Below are 24403 nucleotides of genomic sequence, written 5' to 3'. Positions count from 1 at the left end.
TGGTCAAACAGCAACCACTGCAATTATACTATCAAAATTCAAATCTTATGACCATTTCGAGTATTGAAAACATCTCACAAAATGGCATTTGTCGCCTTTGGTTATTATCGTTTCGCATATCATTTGGCATTTAATGCAAGCCGATCAATTCATTAACTGTTTGATCTATTGGCCAACGGAAGAGGCATACAAATTGTCGGTCAATTTAAGACACGATTTGTCTGCTTGGCAACATCAATTAATTGTTGAATTTGAATACTAAATCCATATACATACACTAAAAATATGTTTATGTTTATGCAAATTTGTTTGTCAGCTGACGACGACTTTGTCGTTGACCAAAATTGAGTCCAAAAGCTCAAAAATCGAACCATTAAAAGCGGAACGAGAGCTCGATCGATTCATTGACAGCTGCTCGAATAACATTTAAACCTTTTTGAAACATATAAACATTTTTAAATGAATTTTTTAACTTCTTTTTTTTTAAGCACGTTTGTTGACTAAATTGATTTGTTATTGATCGTATCGAATCGGAAACAAAAGACACATTTAAAAAAGTCAATCTAGTTGAGTTTTTGCCATCACAATTCATACGCCCCGTTGTACCAAATACGATTTGCAGCTGTGCAGCAGCTGCTTTGTTGTGTTGAGTTGTGTTGTAATCGCATTGCTTGCACCAAATTGAAGCATTTCACATTTTTAATTTGTACGTGATAGGGCAAATAGTTGCCACTCGATTTAGTCTGGGGGTCGAGTTCCATTTTTGCTTTGTTTGTGCACTGAAATTATGCTGCAGCAATTGCCATTGCTTTGTTTTGTTTTTGCTGTTGTTGCCCCTCCATGTTGCATGCTAACGTTGGCAGACAAATCGTCTCTATTTTCCGTCTGTGTGGCTGCACTTAGCACGTGATTGAAAATTGCAACGGAATGAAGTGATTTGAAGCAATCCAAATGGATGCAACATCAGCTCGTCCATCTAACAAAAACAGCAACAACAACAATAAGCAGCTGCTCTTGATTATTCTTCTTCTTATTGTTCTTATTGTCTTCAATTCATTTAGCATTTTTGCATTTAATTTGACTGAGAGTTGCAGGTTTCATCACAGAATTGTAGATAAAAAAATTCGAGTTATTTTGTAGCAGTTTCTCTTTGTCTTTGGCATTAAAAGCAAATTTACAAATTAGTGTGAAATTATAGCCAAAAGTACACAATAAGATTAGCAACAGGCAAAAACAACAAGATAATTTGAACAACAAGCAAACTCACTGAATATAAAAGCTGCCAAAAATAATATATTAAAACAACAATGATGGTTAACAACGAATTTAAATTACTCTAAATAATTTAGGTAAAATATCTGCAAAATATTTAAAATTTTGGAATAGAACGTTTTGCATATTTATATTTAGCTATTGATCATAGTTTGGTGACTTTTCCCAAAGACATTTACGTCGGAATAAAAAGACAACTAGCCAAAAGTAAATGCTCAACACTGCAAGAACAAGGTATTATAATAGGGAAATATTACTCCAGTTAAAGACGTCTCACCAATGCCCGCGGATGATATACAGAGTTCATAGAAACAGTACTGACATCTTAAAACCCAGGCGACAATATATGTCGTGTCAAAAATCATGTGTAGAATATTCGTAACCAAGTAAATGAACAATAGATCTGTCAATTTCTGTATGAGAAATTTCTTTGGTTAATAAACATTTATGGAGAAATTTTAAAGCTTACATAAATGATGCCAACGAGGAGCGTCGAGGTACCAACGATATGCAACATGTAGCCCAAACGACCCAGCAACCAAAATAAATTTGTTCTGCTATCTGTAAGTTGAGATGGAAAAGCTTATTAACTTGGCTAATTGAGCTGTTCTTGTGGACATTACATTGACCCAAGCACAGACCAATAAAACAGAAAATGGTCTCAACAATGAATATAAGAACACAGCCCAGTCGCAGATCAATGCAGCAACAACAATGTGTTATTACTATTTTTAATACCATAATTTTTTCATATCAGACCTAGTTTTTTTGTGTGAAAACTGATGCAAAAGTCATAGCCAAGTTATGAAGCTTCGGTCTAACCTAGAGTGTATGTGTTAAGTACACACATACATCTACCACAATTTGTGTTGGCAGCGCAAGGTCAAAGTCAGCTGCTCGGAACCGTCAAAACCAAACAAAAGCCTAAAAAAAGGCCAAAAAAGCCTTGTATATTGTGTGTTATATGTTTAATATTCTAATTCCGCTTTTGTTCTGAGAAGTTGTGCATATAGAGGGAGGGTGGGATGTACAGGAAATTAGGGAGGGGAGTCAACTCCAATTTGACAAGACGAAGTTACTGCCTATAAATAACATAGAGCTCAGCTGGAGCTGGCATTTGGTTTGCGGGTGCTTGGCATATAAATGGAGTACCCATTTACCTTTGACGATATATACGTATTCGTATATATTCGAATGAATAAATTAACGATTCAAACAGCTTTTAATTAACAGTCAACAGCCCGCAGTCGACAGTCAGTCGGCAATCAGCGACACACGTGCTTCAGAAGGTCCCAAAAAATAATCTCAACAGACATTAAAATTCATTAGCCGTGTTGTGCATATAACCCGCTTGCATTAATAAACAATAATAAACATTATTAAACAGATATTTGTTCATATTTGTTTGACCAGCTGCAAAAAAAGAAGACTATAAACCAATTGTTGTTGGCCAAAATATGAAAAAGTCAAGCATTGCTACAATTTCGCACGCTCTCTAAATGTAGGCTTGGATTGCACTGTTGACCCGGCCAAAAAGGGCATTGGGCGAAAAAAATGAAAGATCATTTGCCTTAAGCTGTTCAAGTTCGATCTTAAATGTCAATAGAGTAAAAAGAATTGAAATGATTTTATTTTGTTTATTTAGTTGAACATTTTTGATGACTTAATAAACAGCCGTCGCTGTGAACTCACAATTTTAGCCGTTAATTGTGTAATTGTTTAATAATAAATTTAAAATTTCGCCGATAAGCGAGCAGATGACTAATGTCGAAGCAGCAAGAGAGAGAGAGAGGGTGAGAGAGAAAGGGGTGGAGGTGGGGTGGCAGCAGACACGTAGCCATAAGGTCTGCTGTTTGTTGTTTTTACACTTAATTTTTTATTTATATTTTATTTTTGCACGCTTTTGTTTATGTTATATAATCGACACACGAAAGGCGAAGGTGTAAATAAGAATGCAATACATATTATAAAATTTGAGTAACAAAAAAGTCAACAAACGGCAGACACAATAACAAAGGCCCCCGAGTTGAAGCAGCTTGACTAGCAAATACCCTGCAGCATGGGTTTACGAAAGTAGACGTATATTAGTTCGAAAGAAAGAAAATTAGACAAACTCTTTTCTTTATCAAATTAATTTTATTGTTTTATGATATGAAAAAAAAACCGTCTCAATTTTAGTATAACATTTTAATCTTTTACAGGGTATCAATGTCGAGCAAAACAAACACTTGCTGACTAACAACAAAAAGTCCACAAGTTGCTTGCATTGTGATTCGTATGCATATGTATGTGTTTATGGATATTTATACTATTGTTAGCAGCACTTGAAGTTGAGTTTGTTTTAAAAATAGTCGCTGCTTTTAGTGTACTTAAAATTTGTTATTGTTATTGCGCTAATTCGATAAGAGGCCTTGCACTGAATGATGAGGGAGGAGGAGTATAATTGCACTCTCTCTTTCTCCCTCTTGCAAGCCTAGCTTGTGAAAGCTTGAGAGATAAGACATCAAATTGTTGCTGCTTTTACAATTAAAGCAACGAAATAAGCAATAACTTTTAATCTATTCAATGTCAAGGTCAGCTAAAACACATATTCGCAAAAAAAAAAAAAAAATTAACAAAACATTCGTTTGTTTTGCTGTCGACATTTCTTCTTTTATTTCATTTTATTTTGTCTCTCTTTCCCTTTCACTCTTTTTCGCTCTCTGTTTCCTTTTCTTACATTTCTTCGTTTTGTTGTATTTGCTTTTTATTGAGAATTGTTGATAACTTTATTTGCTTTGGCATTATGCACAAAAAAAATACAACGAAATTCTTCAACAGCCCGTGACAAAGCACAAAGACAACAACCAAAACAAAATACCAGCTTTAAGTATTATATTTGCTTTTATTTATTTCAATTTTTCATTTTTTTTTACCCCCACTTTTGGCTCGGTTTGTTTGTTGTTTTTTTTGTTGCTATAAATGCTTTAATTTTTTTTTTTTTTTTTAAATATTTAAAAGTAAAACATTCCCAGTGACGTCAGTAGAAATTACATTCGAGTCATAAGAAGAAACAATTCTCAAGCGAAGATAATCAAGTTTAAAGTTGTGTTAAGTATTTTCCTTTTATTCGTACATATTTGAATTAGATCATTGTTATGTAAATTAAATTTCGGTTTCTTAGCTAGAATCACAATTCCAAATGTCACGTAATATAATTTTGTGTTCGAAATATAGTAACAAATATATAGTTTGATAAGTATAAAGTTCTCTTAGTTTTAGTCATTGTCGTTTTCAACTACGTGCACTTTGTGGCTAAAAAGGAAATCTTTATCTGGCTGAGACGTCACTTTGTGCAACGTGCATGCAATTTCCGTTTGCTGTCAAGCTGCTGCCAGCATTCGATATGTAATTCTATGATGATTCGTGGTAGCGAGAGAGGAGTGTAAGAAAAGCTGTCATAATAAAAGCAATACATATTTATTTATATATCATAAGCATATTTTGTATACCCTGGGAATACGGAAAGCGAGTTTGTATTGATAGCAGGATAGAAATATACATAGTTGGTTTTATCTTTAATTTGGATTCTCAAGAAATCATCTCTCTTTTTTAATAATGATAATAGGTTAAAATTCTACATAAAATATAGGATAGGATACAGCATACCATTTAGTCTATCATCATTTACTTTAGATAGATTTATTCACATTTATTTTTCTGAAATTGCATTTTCTTATCTTTTATGTCTTTTGTATTTACAGCTCGACATCTGGTTGCAATGGCATCTTCTCACGTCGCGTGGATTTCTCATCATTCAATTTGCTGCCAAAGACGCGCTTAAATTCTTATCAAGTTAAGGTGAGTTATTGCCACAAATTATAATAACTTTAATTGCACTTATCATATGCAGGGGAAAATAGTTAAATTTGTGAGCTATTTTCATTAATCCGTAGATTCTTGCTTTATTGTACGACAAAGCTCATTCATTCGCTATTCATTTATACTCGTACTCGTTTGTACACTCAGTTCAGCATTCATTCACAAATGGGCTGCTTGAAAATTCTCAGAAGTTACACATACGACTTGGCGATAAACGTAGGGAAAAAGAAGCTGCCTGCCTAGGCAATCTGGCAATTGGATACGCTCTTGGGGCAGGCCATGGATACTACAGGGGATGCATGGACCGAGGAGGCGAGGGATGTTGTTATTGTTGGTGTTTAATTGTTTGCATAGCGTAAAGCTCAGATCATTTCCAGCTGTTGATTTTAAGAAGAAGACAAAATTCCTAGAAAAAAAAAAGAATGCAAGAAAATTGTTAGCAACGTCAGCAAAGCTTCTATTTATTTATAATTTGTTGTTATTGTTGTTGTTTAGGTGTCACATGCATATGGCATATGTCGCAATATTATGGGAAGTACACATTTTGATAGGCTATTTTGTGGAGGGGAATTTCTCATTATGATTACGCAGCTCGCAGTTGATGATTATGTCATTTAAATTTAAGTTGCATAATTAAACAAATTATATATTTTAACGAAAACTTTTAGCGAGAGTATTTCTACTTCGTTGCAGTTTATTTAAATGCTTAAGTTGTCTTAGATTTCTGTTTACACTTGTGTCTTATGCAAATGTCGTCAAGTTCTCTGTCTGTCGGTATAAAAATCTGCCAAATCAGCAGAAAGTTGAGAGTCAAAAAGGAAATTTCTATAGTAGATTGTTTTGATATTATGCTGCGGCTGTTTTATTGATATGACGTGACATTATATAGTCGAGCGGCTATTAAACTGGTCTGTCATGATGTGTTGATGGACCACACAAGTTGCACAAGTGACAATTAGCTGAAGACGCTTGCAGACTCTCCCTCTCTGTGTGTGGCAATGGTTTGGCTCATGAAAACATAAATGAGGAAAGCTCTCATATATGGAGATATGGTACAATATGCAAAGCATTGGAGTTTACTTTGAATATTTCATGGATGGTGCACATTCTCGCAGGACACAACAATAATGACAGCAATTGCATTTCAGATAATGCCCAAGTATAGGACGAGGATTGCATATGGATGGAAGCAGGCGGTGCAAAGGAATGCATAACAATAGCAAAATATTTGCGGCTACCTGTCGCTCTGCGCTCTATATGTTTTTGCTCTGAATAACTGAATTCAAATCTTCATGTATAGCTGTATCTTCAGCTGTATCTATAGCTGTGTATCTTTGCATCTTTGGCTGGCTTTGAATCCCTGGCCAACTTATGTGTTGTCTGCACGCAGCAAGCTCCCAGCTGCTTTTGTCTGGATGCTTTTAAAAACTTTACAATTCAATTTTTGTTTCGTTCTCTCTCGTTTTTGGCAGTCTGCCGCTTGGCATGCATTTCGAATTGCATTTTGTATTGAATTTATAAATATTTAATGCCATTCAAAATGCCATGCAATCGTCCAGACCAAAACACCCAACCCAAACTCAAACTCAATCCCGAATCCGTATCCGAAGCGTTGGCGTATTAAATTTGTATAAACCTGCCATGACTAACTGTCTAGGATTTAACCAAAAATAAGTATAAGTTCGAGTGGAAATAAAGAAGAATAAGAAGCAGAAGTGAAGGCGTTAGCTTGGAAAAAAGTTTTAAAGCGAACCATGCTAGTTTCTTTCAGCTGCAATTTCAAGGGCTTTAAAAGTTTTTTGGAAAACGTCGGCTCGCAGACAATCCAAAGTTTTAGGTCCAAACTTAAGCTAGACAAGTTGGTCGCCATGGCGATGGGAAGAGAGAGAAAGAGATAGATATCCCATTCAACTTTCATAAAAACTTTTAAAATAACAAAAATGAGTGAAAACTGTTTTTTTTTTTTTTGTGATAACTGATTGCATTGATTGCAATGCCAGGCACAGACCAAAGCCTTAACCCTTGGCCGTAACTGTAGTACATTGTTTGCCCAAAGGATTAACCATAATCAAACCGGTTTGACTGGATCTCCTCATAATAATTAACACAAGTCAACTTGTTAATCATTCAGCAATTGGTGACTTGATTCCCAAAAGGGTTGCTCTTAAGCCGCATCGCTGATTTTTTTAATCAGACCATATCATTGACTGTCTGCGAGTCCTTTTTGAATTCATTCCCCGCTCCATTCAACGTTTCCATCAGCTGTCAACATTTCAGTTTATTTTTTATAATGTTTTTTATTTTTGGAGTTTTGAACCCAACTCGTCTGAGTTTTAATCAGCTATAATTATAATTAACAAAGACTTGGCAATTGCCCAAAGGAAATTTGTTGTGTCCCAGATTCGGGTAGTTCCTGCTGCGTGTTTTCATTGCGACTTAAGTCAACTTGTTTCATCATTTATTACGCGTCGCCTTTTGATGCCACATCTGCTAATTGTTAACGGACTGTAATACTTTTATTTCCCTTTATTTTTGTACTTATTTGGGGTGTTGTCCTATAGATGATTCAGAATGAAATTCGTTTACTTGTGCTACTAAATGGCAAGTGGGTAGATTGGTTTACAATATAACAAATTGAATTACTAGCAAGATTGAATTATAAACACGGAATATATCATTTATTTCGTCAATAGGGTAGATTTTTCTATGGTAATTTACAAATTACATATTTTCATCCATTAAATAATGAATTCAATAATTCTTTTAACGTATTATAAAATACTTTTATTCTCCATATTTTGCATAGGACGGATAATTTACAGTCTTTGTTCTGAATCATTTATAATTTTTTACTTAGTATATGCCAATCAATCTTTGTCTTTGCATTCCAAAAATAAAAATGGAATAAACAACACAAAAATTATAGAATAAAGCGAACTTTAAATAAGAAAATAAGTTTTATAAATGATTGATGAGCACGTTCATCTGGATGTGGCGCACATGTGTCGTGAATTGGAGCTAAAATTTCGCATGCATATAGATAAATACGATTCACAAACATTTGCAAAGAACATTCGCTGGCCAGTTTGTCAATTATTGTTTTTTTATTATCCCTAAAACTATTTTCAAATATGTTATTCTTTTTAAACTGTTTAAAAGTGTTTAAAAAAAGCGCTCGGTCTGGACAGATGTTGCAGTTTCTGAGCATTTCCATTTCGACTGACAGCGATTTCCGACATTTTCCGAAAGGAAAAAAATACGCGCTCAGCGGGGGGCGTGTCCATGGAAACGGGCTGAACAGTTGGTCAGTCATTTTGCGGCACGTTGTCAGAGTATTTTGCACGTTAGTTGACACTCTTGGAGTGGTGACACTTTAGAGATTGATTGTGCCCAAATGTCAGCGGCAGCAAAATGTGGCAACCCATAAACGTATGCATATATGTGTGTGTGTGCTTGTGCCACATATGAAATGCGTCTCGTAGGCGCCAGTCCGGGAATAATTTATGCAATTTTGAGGCTCGAAAAGGCAACGAAAAATTGCAGACTCAAAGATATTTATGCATGCTGTTGCATATGTATGGGATAGAAATGTCTATCTATATATGTTTGTGTGTGTGTATCTAAAGATGCATGTGAGTGTGTTGCAGTTGCACGTTATTCTTTATGACCATATCACTCATAGCAGCTTTTTGGCTGACATTTGGCTACGCTTCGCCGATTTGAATGTTGCACCGTGCTCCATGTCAAATGTTCGGCGACTTGTCGCTGCCACATGTGTGGTCTCAGCGTAGTCTTTTGTGGCAGTTGGTTCGCTGAATTTAGAACTGCTTTTAAATAAAATTCAGAAACCGTAATGATTATTAATTGAGAATTTAAAAATGGTTCCTGATTTTTTATGTTAAAAAAAGTATATGATAAAATAATTCAGTTTTTAATTTAGAAATCATAATATAGCTCTTGTTTTTAAAGTTAAATATCAAAGCTCAAAATAAGAAATATTTAATAATTTTATAACAAAAATTGAATGCAAATAATTTATAAATCGGGAATATATTTACATAAAATATCAAAATATAAACACCGGTGGAAAATAAAGTATAATATTTTTTTTTATTCTGATCAAAAGTAGAGTACAATTTGTCCATTTCCATTTTTATGACTCATTGAAATATAAATTCCGGTGAAACAAATTATGTGATTGAAAAAATAAAATTTCAATTTAAAAATTATTTGTTATTTTATTTATTTATATTAAATGAAGAATACATACAATTAGTTCGGAATTTTATTAACAAAATAATAAACGAAAAGCAAACGAAATCAAGCTGAATGTAAAGGGAACATGCTAAGTTTAAGGTTGAATTATTGCAGTTTTAAACCACATTTAAAGTGTAACAGTTTATGCAAAAGTTCTAGCCACGACCACACGTCGAATAGACAGACAGACAGGTAAATGACTGTGGGCCATGTTTGCCAGTGAGTGCTGAGTGTTGAATGTTGAGTGGCATCTGGAGTCTGGAGAGTCTGCTTTTGGTCTGGCAGCTGAAAATGATGTGCGTCTTGTTGCTTGACTGCCTTTAACATGACATTTATTGTAACTGTCGCTACCCGTCTCCCCCTCCTCACCCGCTCTGTACTTGCCACAAGCAACATTGTCACACGTTGAATGCTGCTCTTGTTGCTGTTGTTGTTTGCTGTTGTCATTTAAGCATTTGATGTGCATTGTGGTAGACATGCCCTGCAGCAGACGGGCGCCATCAGCATTGATAGAATCCGCAGTCATTGTCATGGCAACATGTTGCCAACATTTGCTGTTGCAATGTCTGACAGACAGACAAACAGTCAGACAATGTGTGTATGTGTGTCTTCTTCTCCCTCTCTCTCCCCTTTTTTGTTATCAAGCAGCCATTGTCATTTATTTCAATTTTTGCATCTTTTGCCTTTCCGAGCGCAAATTGCTTGCAATCAAACAAACCAGAAATTTGCTCAAGTGCCTGTGCCACAAGACGTTGCAAAATGAATAATTATGCGTGTTTGCTAGAGGTACCTTCCCCCGCCTCCATATATATCTATATATATATTCCAGCTTCCACTTTCGTCTGCTTTGGAGAGTGGCAGCTCAGACTTGGTCTATTGTTTGCGTCTTTTTTCTTGCGCTTAATTAAAATTAGCCCAAAGCGCATATATATACATAAATACTCATATACACAAAACATTTGTTTGTTAGGTCAATGCACCGCTTATGTCCTTTTTGCGAGGCCACAATTTTGAATGGCATTTGGAGGCGAAAATTTCATTTCAAATTTCTCATCATTTTGTGGTTGCGTAGGTGGCATTTCCCGTCGTTAGGCCTAAAAACAGGCGCAGGATAATGTCGACCGAGGAACAGAGATAGAGTGATAGATGAAGAGAGAGTCAGAGATTAGATCCAAGCGAGCGACATTGAAATGTTGTTGAACTTTTGCCATATCCACAATATGTCAAATTGTTGTTAAATTATTAGCCTCAGGCTGCTGCTGCTGCTGTTGCTGCTTGTCTGTTGGCCTGTTCCATGCATTTCATATTGATATTGACTTAATGTGAGCATACACACACACACACACACACAAGCTTGAGCTTTGTTGTGGCAGCTTTTGAGAGCGCTAATTGTAACGACAAATGCGACGCGCGCATTAAACAAATTAAAAATGCATTGACTTTTGATGTTAACGAGTACTCAATACACTCATTCACTCACACATCAATGTACTTGCTTACCCTAAAAAATAAAAAATAAAAACAATTCGAAACAACAACAAGTAGAAATAATACACTTGAAAGTCAACCCACACAGAAAGCGTGAAACGTAATTTGCATTGCCAGCGTCTACAATTAAGAATTTGTTTACAATCCTCAACAACAATTGCCAACCGTAAAACAAAACAAAACAAAACCGTGCATTAAAATCAACGCCAATTTATTGTATTTTATTTTATATTTTTTTATGTACCCTGTGCACATTAAATAGTTTAAAGGGGTACAATAAAAACGTAGAAAATGGTCAAAAGCATATATGACATGGCGATTTAGGGAGATAGAAAGAAAACTATAGAGAGCTTACTTAAAGTATCAATCAGTCAGCTCGTTTCTATTGTTGTCGTTGAGATGCTTTCAGTATAACTTCAACTATTTAGAGTCTACTATTGCATATCTTAGTACAAAGGGTATTTTTCCGTAGAGCATACCTGCTGCTTGTAGAATTTTATTGGAGTTTGCTAGCGTTACTGACTGATCTGTCTAGAGTTGGGCTCGTAAAGTCTTCGATTCCACACCCACAAACAAATCACACAAAACTAAAGCCTCGTCTGGCAATTTTTATGATTTAATTTCAATTTAATGTATACAAGTGCGAGTGCGCATTTACGTATCGATAAACAATAGCTAGGCTTTGTTATCGGTTCTTGGTTTTTCGAAAACAATAAGTGCAACAAGGTCGTAGTGTTCATAAAGTCGTGACTTTTTACGAGTAGCTAATATCATTTTAAGATATTCTTTTATTATAATTGCTTAGAAGTTGTACTTCATATAGATTTTACGACTTTAACTATTTCATTTTCTTTTATTAAAATTTTAAAACTACATTTGCATATTTGGATGAATATATTTTAAAAAATTTAATTTTTTTGTAAGAAGAAATAATTCCTTTTTTACAAGTTATAAAGCTTATTAAAATTTGTGCAATATGTGAACATTTTTCCAATTTATAAATTTCACTGCAATTTTTCTCTTTCTTGCTTATATTATATTTCTTTTTTGCTGTGCGCAAAAGTTAATTGAAAATTTTTAAGGTTTGGCTTGACGGACATATTTATGTTGCATTGTTTGTTGCATGCAACGGCGTGGCAGCGGCAGCAGCTGCCGACTGTTGTTGTGAATCGCAGTGAACCGCAACGGTTTGCAATTTTTCAAGTTAACGCTTCATTTGGTTGCAAGTGAAATTGGCCCCCGCTGCGTGACGCACAGAGAGAGAGAGAGAGGGGGAGAAAAAGAGGAAGGGTGAGAGAAGGGAAAAATGCTGCACATTTTATGGTTTTTATTTGAAAATTATTAACAACATTTTGTAATGGCTTAACAATTTATATTTTTGTTATATTAAAATTATTTAAATAAACAAATGTTTTCGGTTAGTATTTCTTTCTGTTTGCGGACAACTCAAGCAGCGACAAGTCAACAAACTTTGGCAACAAACAATTTCATATAAGCATTGTTTTACTTGTTGTTGTTGCTTTGTTGCGGCTGCAATTGAAGCTCGTCTCAGACTGAGACAGAGACAGAGACACAGACACAGACTCGGTTTCAGTTGGAGACTCATTGCTTGACAGCTGACTGACATAATGTTCGCTGTAAGTTTGCTTCCATTGCGCTGATGAGCAATAATCATGATGTTGTTCAAGATGATGATGAGCGTCAACTGCTTGACAGCGCTCCCAAGTGTTCATCAACGATGATGATCACTGTAAGTCGATGTCTGTTGTTTTAGAGCTAATGACCCAACTCTAGACATTATTTTATATACAAAAAAATATATATATGCGATTATAAAAGATCTTGAAAACATGTACAAGTTTCGTTTGCTATATTTATTGAATATTAGTTTAATTGTTTGCCACAATTTCTAATGACAGCTTTGAGATTTATGTGTGCGCGACGCTCAAGACTCTCGAGACGATTGCATTTTGAGTTTGTCGAACAATTTAATTAAAACATTTGCCGCAACGTTGACGATGACATAATCTATCTCTGTGCAGTCATTAGCCACCCTCAAAAACTCGACTCAAGAGACACCTAAGGCCTGTTTCTAGTATGTGTTATTGTTGTTGTTATTGTTTCGGTTGTTCGCGTTGTTCGGCATTGTCTCGCCCCCAGATGTCTATTAGAGAAACTACTCGTTAGACTCTGAGATACATATGTATCTATAGACTCGCAAGTATTTAGGCTGGCGCTGTGGACAATAAATCTGATTAATGCGCAAATAATTTTCGATTCAAGGCAAGTTTCATTTGCTCTGTGTCTCTGTGGCACATTTAAGTAGCACATTTAACTTTTATGTTTCTGTTGTTCAATTGACTTTGATTTATTTGCGTTTTCGCTGCTTGCTACTTGCAACATTTTCTTTTTAATTATTTTCTGTTCACAGTATGTTGTCAACATATGGCCAAGACGACTGTAAATTTTCATATTTATTTTCAAAAATTTTTCGCATGATTTTATTGTTGTTTCTGTTGTTGCTAAGGCGGTTTGGGAGACACGCTTGAGGGCGTCGAAATCATTTCTTTACTTCAGCTCGGTTATTGTTAGTTATGTGCGGGTCGCCTTTATTTGCGTTAATGAAAATAAATTGCTTAATTTGTAGAGTTTACATAAAATTAAAAGTAATTTTTAACGCCGTACTCTTGCACTCAGAAAATTTCTATTTATTATACACGTATCTTTTCTTTGTTGTGCGCATTTACATGCAAAAAAAAATAATACTGAAATGAGGCCACTTTGTGCATAAACAAAACTATGAAAATATTAATTAGGCCGTGTTGTGTAGTGTACAACATAGTCGTAAAAATTCCAGACTAGTGTCCTTAACAGCAGCTGTAAGTAACTGCAGAAGTATGTCGAGGTACGGGTTTATATAGTATATAGACTTTATGCTCATAGGTATAACGCCATTTTCCAATTTATTTTTGTAGTTTCTGTCCTTTTTTTTTTTCTTTTTTGGAGCTCATTTCCAGCTGCCTCTGTTGTGGCAGCTACAGGAAGTCATCCACTCATCCACTTGGCCAAGTCATTCAGCCGGCAGGAACACAGGCTGCCAGTCATTGAAAACTGCGCCAAACGCCTGCTGCACATTATTAACTTTTGCTCAGTTGTTGCTTCTTCTTAACGTCCTGTGCTTGAGGTCATTGCGCCGCAGAGCAGGACTCTCTTGCAACAGAAGCAGGACTCGTGTTTTGTATGTGCTGCAGGCAGAGCCGAAAAACCGCAGAATGGGCCACTTTAATTATGGCCAATCATTTATCATAAAACGAAATGCCATTTGCAAAATGTGAGAGTCATAAATAAGCAGCAGAGTTGCTTTAAAGAAAAAGAGACAGTAAAATTCTGCAACTTTTAAATAAATATTGAAGTTTTATTTATGTTTGCGATTTTTGAGTCAAAATATTAAAATTTAGTATTTTATTGAGCATTAATAATAATTATATCGCCATATTTTATTTAAGGAGTATAACCGTTCTGTTCCCTGATTGAAAGTCAAGTACTTACTATTTACTTAAATATAAGCATATTGAAATGTCGTTATTCAGCTTCCAGTCTGTTTCACTAATTTTATTTGATATTATTTCAAGTCTTTTTTTATTCAAGTGCATCCTGATTCTTATTTTCCCAATCCATACTTTATTTCGAGACACTCTTTAAAAACCCGCACACAATGTGCATCTAATGGACTGTACACTCTCTCTGCCAGCTTCTAATCAACACAAGACATCGCGGCACACACTCACACACATACATACTTATGTACTTACTGTATAAGGCTGATCAACGTCTTGTCTTCCTTATGTCGCATAATCCAACGATAATAGAAAACTGCTTTGATCCAATGCAATGTCTTTTATGGACAATTTGTATGCGTCGCCCTTTTGGCCCTGTTCCTTCTCTTTGGCCTTCGTCGTGCTCTCGTCTGCCATCGATGCACGAAATTACCAATTTCTGGCCATAAAATGAAAGAGGGAACAAGTTGGCGCCATTATCCAAACTCCCGACATTCCACCGACATTCGACTATAATGCGCTTTAAGCTCATTTTATTACCAACATTATGAGGTTATACAGCTAAGCTTTTGAAACTACTTGTGCTGCATTGCATCCTTGCCTCTCACTTTTCAATTTATCGAATTTTTAATACATATTTTTATTTTTTACTTCTGAGCGTCTACAAAGTTTCCAATTAGGCGCAAAAGTTTTGCACAAACATTTAGCGTCAGCTGACCACTTTTCTTAGCCCTGATGATGGTCAGCCAGTGACCTTAAACAAATCGTTTCAACTTCTACACCTGCTGTACGCAAAAAACCGAAATGCCAATCAATTTTATGACAAAGCCTCGCAAACTTAAAAGGGCACATTGAAATTCTGTTTAGAGATTTAAATAAAAAATGAAAATGAAAACAAAGGAAAATGCAAATAATGAAGAAAATGGAAACGTGCTACTTTTATTGCTCTCAGCTCTCCACTCTGATCGCAGCTATTTATTGTTCAGTCGGTTCAGACACCTTTATATTAAATTGTGTCTGTGCAAACGAAATGCCATAAAATGGCAATTTAAAGCTCAACGATGTCAGATGCCTAACACCCAAGGATCCAAGAACACTCAGCTCCTTTTTTCCCACGCATACATATACATATGTATATATATATGTGTGTGTTAGAGAGAGAGAGAAACGCTTGTCCTTCGTTTAAATAATATATAAATGCGTCAGACTTGGGGCTAAAGTCTGCGTGCCGCACATTTGCCAAATGCCTGCCGGCAACAAGGTCAAAGCACCCGACAAATACTCGAAAGACGAATAGGCCCCTGCCACAGCTTCCTACTACCCTCCCTGCCCTACCAACCTGCCTTTCTCCCCTCTTTTACTTTCCCATGCAGCAGTTTATTAACATTTTACGCAACCCAAATTGTCCCAACGCAACATACACATAAAAACAGAGTCAAAGTCAATGGCGAGGCAAACGCTTCCCAGCGCCTACGCAAAGGCCAAGTGCAAGGACAGGCGCCTATTCAATGGCTGGAGGTTGCTGGAGTTGAATTGAGTTGAGGTGGCTTTCATGGCCATGGCCATGGCCATTGCTGCCTCATTGTCACGGCCATGGCCATGGCCACGGGAATGCCGGCCGGCTGGCTGCTGGTAGTAAAAGCTTTTTTCAGGCGCCTATCGAGAGGCGCCCATAGCGCCCAATGGCGCCTGCGCAATCGCTGCTCTCTCTCTGCAGTATTCCCTACCACTCTCACCTCCTCACTCCTTCTTTTTCTGTGTCGGCTCGGGTTTAATGTCCTTTGCAGCCGTATAGATACTTTTGCTGCATACTTTTGAGGCAACGCCTCCTTCGACCCGCATCAAGTTTTTGCTTTTTCCCACGTGTTTGTATTTTTGTGGCTGGCAAATCGAGAAAGTTGTCGACGTTGTTGCCTCCCTAACCATTTCCCTCTTCCCCGCCCCTTACTCAGGACTAATGTGCCAGGCTAATGACGTGCCGCCTGTCGGGGAGTCCCCGTGGTCTGTATGATCCTGTCTATTTTTGTAAACTTTTGCCTTTTATATAGCATACTTTATGGCGCTTAACATGTGTTTTCGTTTGTGTGAGAAAGCACATACAGTTACCCAAGTATTTGTTTTGACAAAGTAAAAAATTCACATGCAATATTTTTTTTGGCGAAGAATATAAAGTATCCAATGGATTCATAAATTTGGGAAAAAACCAGATGTGTAAATCTTTTATTTGGTCCAAGCAATTACTTGGCTAACTGTATATGTGTGTGTGTGTTGATATATGCATAAGTGTGAAGGGGAAATACCCATGCGTTGTGTTTTGCTGGGACTTTTGGCTGACTGTTAATTTACATGGGGGTCATTATCTGGCATTTGTCTTGCCACCGCATGTTGCAAGTACTACGCAGCATTGTTGCAACAACCTTTTTTGCAGCATCAGCAAACAAATGGCTGGGGAAAAAATGAGCACTCTTCACACACGCGACAATTTTCCAGCGCCTGCTCAAATGAAACCTCCCACCACTCACCTCCACCTTCCCTCTCATTCCCCATCCCTCGCCACTCGCTCCACGCTTTGTCTGCGCTTGTAATGATTAATGTTAAGTTTTTTCTTTGCCTTTGCTCTGTGTACAATTTGTTTTTTTTATTTTGCTTTTATTTTTTCAATTTTTGCTTTATATTTGCTGCAGTTTGTCTTTCATTTTGCTGGCGTCGCGTCATCAGCATTTTAATTTTGTTTAATGAAAAGTTGCGAGTTGCGTTTTTTATTTATATTTCTTAACGTCTCTGCAACGAAATTAAAAGCGAGCTTAACTGAGTGACAGAGTTGAAGTCATTTAATTGCCAGAAGGAAAGTGAGAGTTTTGTCAGGCTGAGGGGCGATTTATTATGTTGATGATGATGATTATGAGGATGATACTGTATGCAGCTGCTGCATGCATTCGCCTGCAGACAAGGATCGTATACCCTTTCCATTCCCCCTCTTCATTTTGATTTCCTTCATTTGCAAATGATTAATGAATCGGTGATGTCACGTAAATACACTTGCGGCTTCACTGTGTGGCACGCAACATGTAAATGATGATGATATTTCTGACAAAAACAAAAAAAAAGATAGAAAATGAAAACTCTTAAAAGAAAATTGCCACATTTACAAAGTAATGTCGCGGTTTTCCACGAAAATTAATGATCAACTCTGACAGCTGTACACTTTTATTTGTTATTGTAATTTTTGTGCGTTTATATATAAAAAAGACATTAAAATTAACTTTATTAAATTATTATTAATAACTTTTCTTTATTTCACAAATATTTAAATGAGCATTGTTTGGGTTTTCCCCTTTTAACGCTTTGTTAAAATTTTAGTGATTTTATAAATAATTTTTATCGCGACTTTTATAGTCATTAATTCAAATAAGCTTCAACAGTTCACAGTGGGGGATCAATTGATATGGCAACTGTAAATATCAGCTGGACGTCCGTGAGATTGTCAATTAATCATTTGGTCAGTTGGCGATTTACATGAGTTTCTTGAGCGTCTTTAATGCGTTTAGATGGTGGTGCGACAAACGCTTTATATACGCTTCAGCACTTACTTCCTCAGCTTCAGTTTCAGTTTCCGCATCCTCTCTTTGACAGTGTCTTCCACTTGAGCGACGGGCGTCGTCTGGGACGCTTTGATGCATTAATTTCTTACCTTGTCTGCTCGAAGTGTGTGTGTGTGTGTGCTTGTTGGCAAATGCATCCATCATGAATGAAAAGCTGGCTGACGCCTTCCAGCAGCAAAGGCGTCAGACTGTAAACTATGAGATACAGCAAACAGCTAACAACAGATACAGATACAGAGATACAGCTAACAAATACAGCTAGCTGACTGACTGACTGACTGACAGTGAGTGCAAATTATTTGCCCACAAGTATTTGTTGCCCTTTGGCAGCGCTTTTTCAAGTGCATTTGTAGAATTTGTTGAGCTTCTTGTGCTTTTATTCCGGCCAAAAAAAGCAGGAGAAACTGCTCTCGACAGTCACTTAAATTGCCATTTCAACAGCTCATTTCGCATGCCATGCTTAAAGGGTCTCCGAGTCTGACTGTCACACCCACCGCCCCTCTTTACTCACCTATCTGCCTTCTGCTTTCACTCAGTTTACTTTTGGCCTGCGGGTTCGTTGTCTGCTCTGTGTGTGTGTGTGTGTGTGTGTGTATTCCGCACGTGCAAATCCAAAAGGTAGTTCAACTGCCATTTATCATACGCACCATTGTACGGGTATACACGTGAATGTTTGTGAGTGTATTCAATACGAAATAACTGCCAAAAATTGACGCGTTTGCTGCACATGTTTAATACGACTGATCAAAATGCACAACAGGCAACATTCTGTTCTGCTTCACCGGACAATGACGCCGGCCACAGTGGTCCTTTTTGTCAATTTAGCGGAGGCTTTTAATTTGAAAAAATTGTTGACATTTCTTTTTAACTCTATAACTAATATAATTCTTTATTTTTAGTGTTTTTTTTTTTGGCTTGATAATTGGTTGAAAAAGTATAAAATTATTTATTCCGTATTTATTTTAAATTTAACTAATAAAATATATATTAATAGCACATATTAAAAGAAAAAGGAAAGTTAACTAAAATTATTGGTAGTTTTCTTGCATAAAATAGTTTTCAGAGTAAAGAGTGAAAATTTGTAGACAATGTTAATAACTAATCCGAGCTTATGTGTAGAAAAGAACCACTGTGCAGCGAGGAAAATGTAGGGAAGACTGGCCAGAGAGAGAGATAAAGAGGGGGAAGAGTTCAGTTACCAGTTTTAGTTGTGCTTGCGACCACATGCTGTTTGTTGTTGTTGCTGCTATTCTTATCTGCAACAATTTAGTGGCACTTCCTTACGCCATGTCGCCGGTCAGCAAAACGTCAAGAGCAGTTGCAACAACAACAAAAAGAAGAAGAAAATGGAGAAGAAGAAGGGAATCAACAACAGCAACAACTGCAGCTTTTGCTTGTTGTAGGTTCATTGCTCGTTAAGTTATTGTCACCTTTATGGCCGCTCGACCGGGGTCCAAAGTGTCTGTACAGGACATGGCAGTAGACTTGGCTTCTAAGTGGTTTCTTTATGCTCCTTTCTTGCCAACTTGTTAGTTTTCCTTCCTCCCCTCCTCTCCCCACACTCTTTGAAATTTGCACCTCCACACACAGTTGTCCGGCTATTGTATTGGGGGCGTCTCTCAACTGTCGACTCTCAAGTTGTTTGCTGTTTCGTGTTGCAGATGTCGCGACGCTGATAACAACTTTTTTGCCGCATCGATTCGTTTCGTTTCCTTTTGGTATCAAGAAAAGCGAATGAAAAAAAATTGTTAAGAATAAACTGTAGCAACTTTGTTGCTGCCTGTCTTCACATCCGTTGAATGATTTATACTTGCCACAAAATACAAAACAAAATATAATCGTGCACTTAACTTGACTTAATAATGCATTTAATCAGACGCTAAGTAAACGTAACTAATTCAATTTGGCTAACTTGCTGGCTTGTGGCTTCTACTAATTATCTTATTTACTTTGTCTAATTAAAGTTTGTTAACTCGCTTTGTCTGCTTCTATCTCGCTCTTTTCTACTCTCGCCATCTATCGTTCTGACTAACCCTTTTGTCACTGACTATTTGAATCGATGGCTGCGTTCACCAGCCCACATCGATTAAAGAAAATCGATGGAACTTCGATAATTAATCGAAAGTTATCAATAAACTTTGTGATTGTGATACATGAAATAACATAACAAAACTATTAAATATGGATTAAATATTTAATTTGATGGTACAATAATAGTTATATTAAATTGAAACTGGACATCTGCTCTTTATCACAATTTTTTTTTTGATAAATGTTAGATGATTAATTTAGTAATTCAGGAGTATTCACTGCACTTTTATTTAATATTCTTGAGCTCAACTTGACAATCAATTTCTATACATCGATTTCGTACTCTCTCTCCTTTGAATTTATTTGTGCACTAATAATTTGTTGCATTTGCAACGGCGTGGCACGTAGCAAGTAGCTTTGACTGTCGGCAGTGGTTCAATAATAAATGGCGCTGGCTTTGTCAGGATTACTATTTGAAGCGTGATACTTCAACTGATCCTGTCTTCCTTCTGCCCCCTTTGAGTGTTTAATAAATTGCACCTGTGCATGACATGATGCATGATGAAGTGGCAACTTCAGGCAGCAGCCTCATCAAATTAATTAAAGTAGTTGCACTTTAAAGACGTCTCCCTCTTTCTATCTCTCTCTTGTTCTTATTCTTTCTCTCTGTTTCTTTGATGCTGCAGCTTTCGCTTTTTGTCTCCTCTTCTGAACTGGGCGCCAGTCTGCTTGGCTGCCAAGACAACACGCTCTTTTTTGGGGGCATGGTGCAGGAAGCTGGCATGCCACACCATTTCCGATTGCTTGTTTGCCAGACATGCATTTTTATGCGCTGTTTGCCTTTGGGTTTGCCTTTGCCCCGGAGATGTTTTTTCCTACACATGTCTATGGCATTTTTATGGGTAACTTTTTATTTGCACCTCATAAAATGGCAAATGCGATGCGCCGCGATGTATGCAGCACTAAACACAATGCCGCCAGACGGAAAAGCTGCATTTGTATGCGTGTGTATAATACACAGCATGTGTGTGTGTGTGTGTGTCTGCCACAAATGTGATATTTATGACGCCGGTCGCTGTGTTGCACACGGACAAAGGCTGACAGTTGCCTCCGTGTTCTGTAATGGAAAAATGCTGCTCGGATTTTTATTATTCGAGATTTTCCACGTTGCTGGGCAAGACTTTCACTATGGAAAAGCAGCTCAGCAGTTGCTCCAATTTATGGGGCAGACAAACTGACCTGACTGTAATTAAAATTTAATTTCAACATTACAAAAAATACAATTTAATTGATATTAATTTCATGTGTATTTACCTTTTTCTTCTTTCGTTGCAGGTACGTTTCGAATTTTCTACATAGTTGCCACATAAATCTATGTTGCACCAAGCCAGTTGAAGGGTGAGTTGCAAACGAGTCGCAAACTTTAACTATAAATGACTGAAACTAAAACTTTATAGACACCAAACAAAGTAATAGTAGAAAAAAGGCTAGAAAAGTTGACTTTGGCAAGTTTCCTCTCCGGCCACATAAACATTTCCTGATTAAAACTTGCAAATTAATTTCTTAAGATTGGCATAAAAAATGTTGAAATATAAATAAATAAATAAATAACTAAAAGTTTATTTTTAAGGAGATCTCGGCTAAGTTTCCTATTTAAGGGATTAGCTTAAAGTTATTGGCACTTTAATGACTTTATTTCTTAAGAATATTTCATTTTTACATCAGCATGTTGCACCTTGTGGCACGTCGTGAGCATTCAAATATTTTATAGACCAAATTGTGTCATTCTCTATGTCTCAGTGCTGTTTTTGCTCTCGGGCATTTTATTTACAACGCATAAATGCGCTTAATAAACGCGTTGCACGTAGAACGTTGCAACGTTGTGCGTTGATGCACCTTCATGGCTTGCTTGGAAAAAGCAGTTGTAAAAAGTCGAAATAGTTTTGTCCAAAGTTCCGCTGCATTAAGCTGGCGAAACTTTATTAGTTGCGACCTTAACGAATTTCTCAGCACGTTGCTCATACGACGCATTGGCTGCCAGAACTTGAGCTAAGTTTATGATCGCACATTTTATTAGCAAAGCAACACCAGTAAAAAGAACAGCAAAAACAACAACAACAACAACAGCAATGGTTAAATTTGTATTTGTATTTTTGTTTTTTATTAGCGCTTTGCAAATTTTTTATTGCCATTCGTTGTTGTTGCGCACTCTCAATTGAGTTGCCGCTTGAGGTGGCAGCTCGAAAACTGTTGATGAATCTGCCCCGCCTCCCTTTTGACAAAGGTGAACAAACTGCCCTGCTTGCCCATTGTTATTGCAGTTGGTTTCAGAGTGTATAGAACTCTGATTGTGATCAATTGACGCTCAGTGTCGGCATCTATTTGCGTCTCTATTTGACTGAGAGTTTTCTATTGTTTTTCTTGTTCAACTTATCTGCGGTTGTCTCTACGTCAATGCCAACAACGCGTTGAGTCCTTTATTCAAATGTCACATCAATTTTGGCTGACAAGCGACACGTTTTATGGTACTTCTTCTGGTTTTTTTTTTCTTTATGCTGCGCAAATATCCTTTGCTTCGTTTACTGCGCATTTTGGTTACCCTTTGAGACGCAGTTGGCAACTGCGCAGGTTTTATACGCTTGATTGCCCAATACATCCTTACATATCCTTCAACAATTAATTGCCACATGGCGTCACCATTTGCCATTCGCCAAGTCAACGCAAAAGTCAGTTAAACGGCTGTCGGAAGACAAAAGAAGTCACAATAATATAACAAAACGAAGCTCTTTCCGTTTACTTAACCCCTTTGTGGTGCAAAAAACAATGTGTCCAGGAGGCGGCAGGAAAGGATACTAGTTTTCAAACTTGTTGACATTTTATTAGTAACACGAGCCGCATGACACAACTATGAACTGAAAGAACTCTGACAAGACTTCAAGATATATATGATACAAAAAAAAAAATAGTTTTTCAGTAAAACATTGACGAAATAATAAAAAGAAAGGAATAAAAATTTAGGAAAGGAATATAATTTAAGGTACATTATTAAATTTACACCAAAACTTTAAATATCGGTGCTTTAATGTTTACTTAACCTGCAAATGAATATTGTAAAGTTGACGAAAGGATAAAATTAAGAATATATTATTTTGCTAACCAGTGCATTTAATATTGCCGAAAAAATTGAAAATTATTTTATTTTTCTGCTCAAAGATGCGATTACAATAAAATGTGCCGAGTATAATATTGTTTTCACATTCAACTGTGTGTATATAAGCTTAAGGGTTGCTCACCAAGGATGTCTGGGAGTCACGTGCAGCCCTTGATGCTGTTGCTTGTAGTAAGTGCAAGTTGCAGTTGGTTGCACGCGTTGCATGCACACAATTTGTGTCTGTTAATTTATGCAACAAATTTTAATTGCCTCTTAATGCAAAAATGCAGCACGCCGTTGCATAATTGCATACTGTTTTTCTTTTGGCACATGTCCTTGCAACTAAATTGGAAAAACATTTAAATCTATATATATATATATTTCTTTATTGTAGTTATCGTTGTTGTTGGCAATTATTTGCATAATCCGCATTTTAGTTACAGTCGGAAAACGCAACGTCGCTCTGGGATTAGCTGCTGCTGTTGCATGCCCCCTTTTGCCTGACTGACTACACACACACACATACATATTTGTAGTTGTTGCAAGACTGCCACTTGCAACTTGACAATTTAAATAAATTTTATGCATTGCAAACTGGGAACTTTGAATGTTAAAATTATGAATTTAAATGTTGCGTTGATAAATCGCGCAACGAAATTGTCTTGGAAAATGTTTTCATTTTTACAAACTTCGTCTCGTTTCTCAGCGTTCCCTTTGTGCCGTGTGCTTTGGCAGAAGTCAGTTGAATTTACTTTTTAGTTGGACAACGTTGTCCTGTCCTTGCCACAAACCTTTACTCCTCTCAAGTCGTTTAGATGCCGCTGATAAAGTGCATTTGGTGCTTTTCATGCAAATTACAACGACAACGTCTGGAATACTGGATAAAAGGATGCTGTAAAGTTACGTAGAACTATTATATTTAACCCGAACGAAAGCGTTGCTTTAAAATATGTCCAATTCTGGGGCTGACTTAATTGTCGTCGCTAAAAAATGTAATTAAAAACATATTACACACATTTCACTTACAATTGCCGTGTCATTAAATAAGTAGTGGGATGTGGCATGCGGCATGCGACAGTTTTTGCCGCTTTTTATGGGTCCTGCATATTAAGTGGTCTTTAGCTTAACTCAGACGCTTAAATTATGCACAAATTATTTTGGCTTAAAGCAAAAATTTACGTCAA

General features: G+C 36.6%; 2 protein-coding genes across 2 annotated transcripts in view; one reads left to right on the top strand and one right to left on the bottom strand.

Annotated features, from left to right (window-relative positions):
• The window catches only part of LOC117793029 (headcase protein), an 88665-nt gene that overhangs the window by 31677 nt on the left and 32585 nt on the right, over positions 1-24403 (top strand). The window contains 1 exon segment of the mRNA XM_034633399.1: positions 5016-5112. Coding sequence (XP_034489290.1) covers positions 5016-5112 — 97 coding nt within the window.
• On the bottom strand, positions 1272-1847 carry LOC117793032. Its single transcript, XM_034633402.1, has 3 exons — positions 1742-1847; positions 1550-1685; positions 1272-1493 (listed from the first exon to the last, which is right to left on the bottom strand). The coding sequence occupies exons 1-3, from the start codon at positions 1787-1789 to the stop codon at positions 1411-1413; spliced, it is 267 nt and encodes an 88-aa protein (XP_034489293.1). The 5' UTR covers positions 1790-1847; the 3' UTR covers positions 1272-1410.

This window comes from Drosophila innubila (genome assembly GCF_004354385.1).
Source record: "Drosophila innubila isolate TH190305 chromosome 3R unlocalized genomic scaffold, UK_Dinn_1.0 2_E_3R, whole genome shotgun sequence".
Lineage (NCBI taxonomy): Eukaryota > Metazoa > Arthropoda > Insecta > Diptera > Drosophilidae > Drosophila > Drosophila innubila.
Note: the sequence above shows the minus strand (reverse complement) of the source record. Positions and strands in the feature narration are given on the sequence as shown.

Bases quoted from the DNA above. Each gene is read 5' to 3' on its own strand.
- LOC117793032 (XM_034633402.1), bottom strand. From the start codon at position 1,789: ATGTTGCATATCGTTGGTACCTCGACGCTCCTCGTTGGCATCATTTAT. The intron at 1,686-1,741 runs GTAAGCTTTAAA...TTTCTCATACAG, and splicing joins TCCTCGTTGGCATCATTTAT to AAATTGACAGATCTATTGTT. The intron at 1,494-1,549 runs GTGAGACGTCTT...TTGTTCTTGCAG, and splicing joins TATATCATCCGCGGGCATTG to TGTTGAGCATTTACTTTTGG.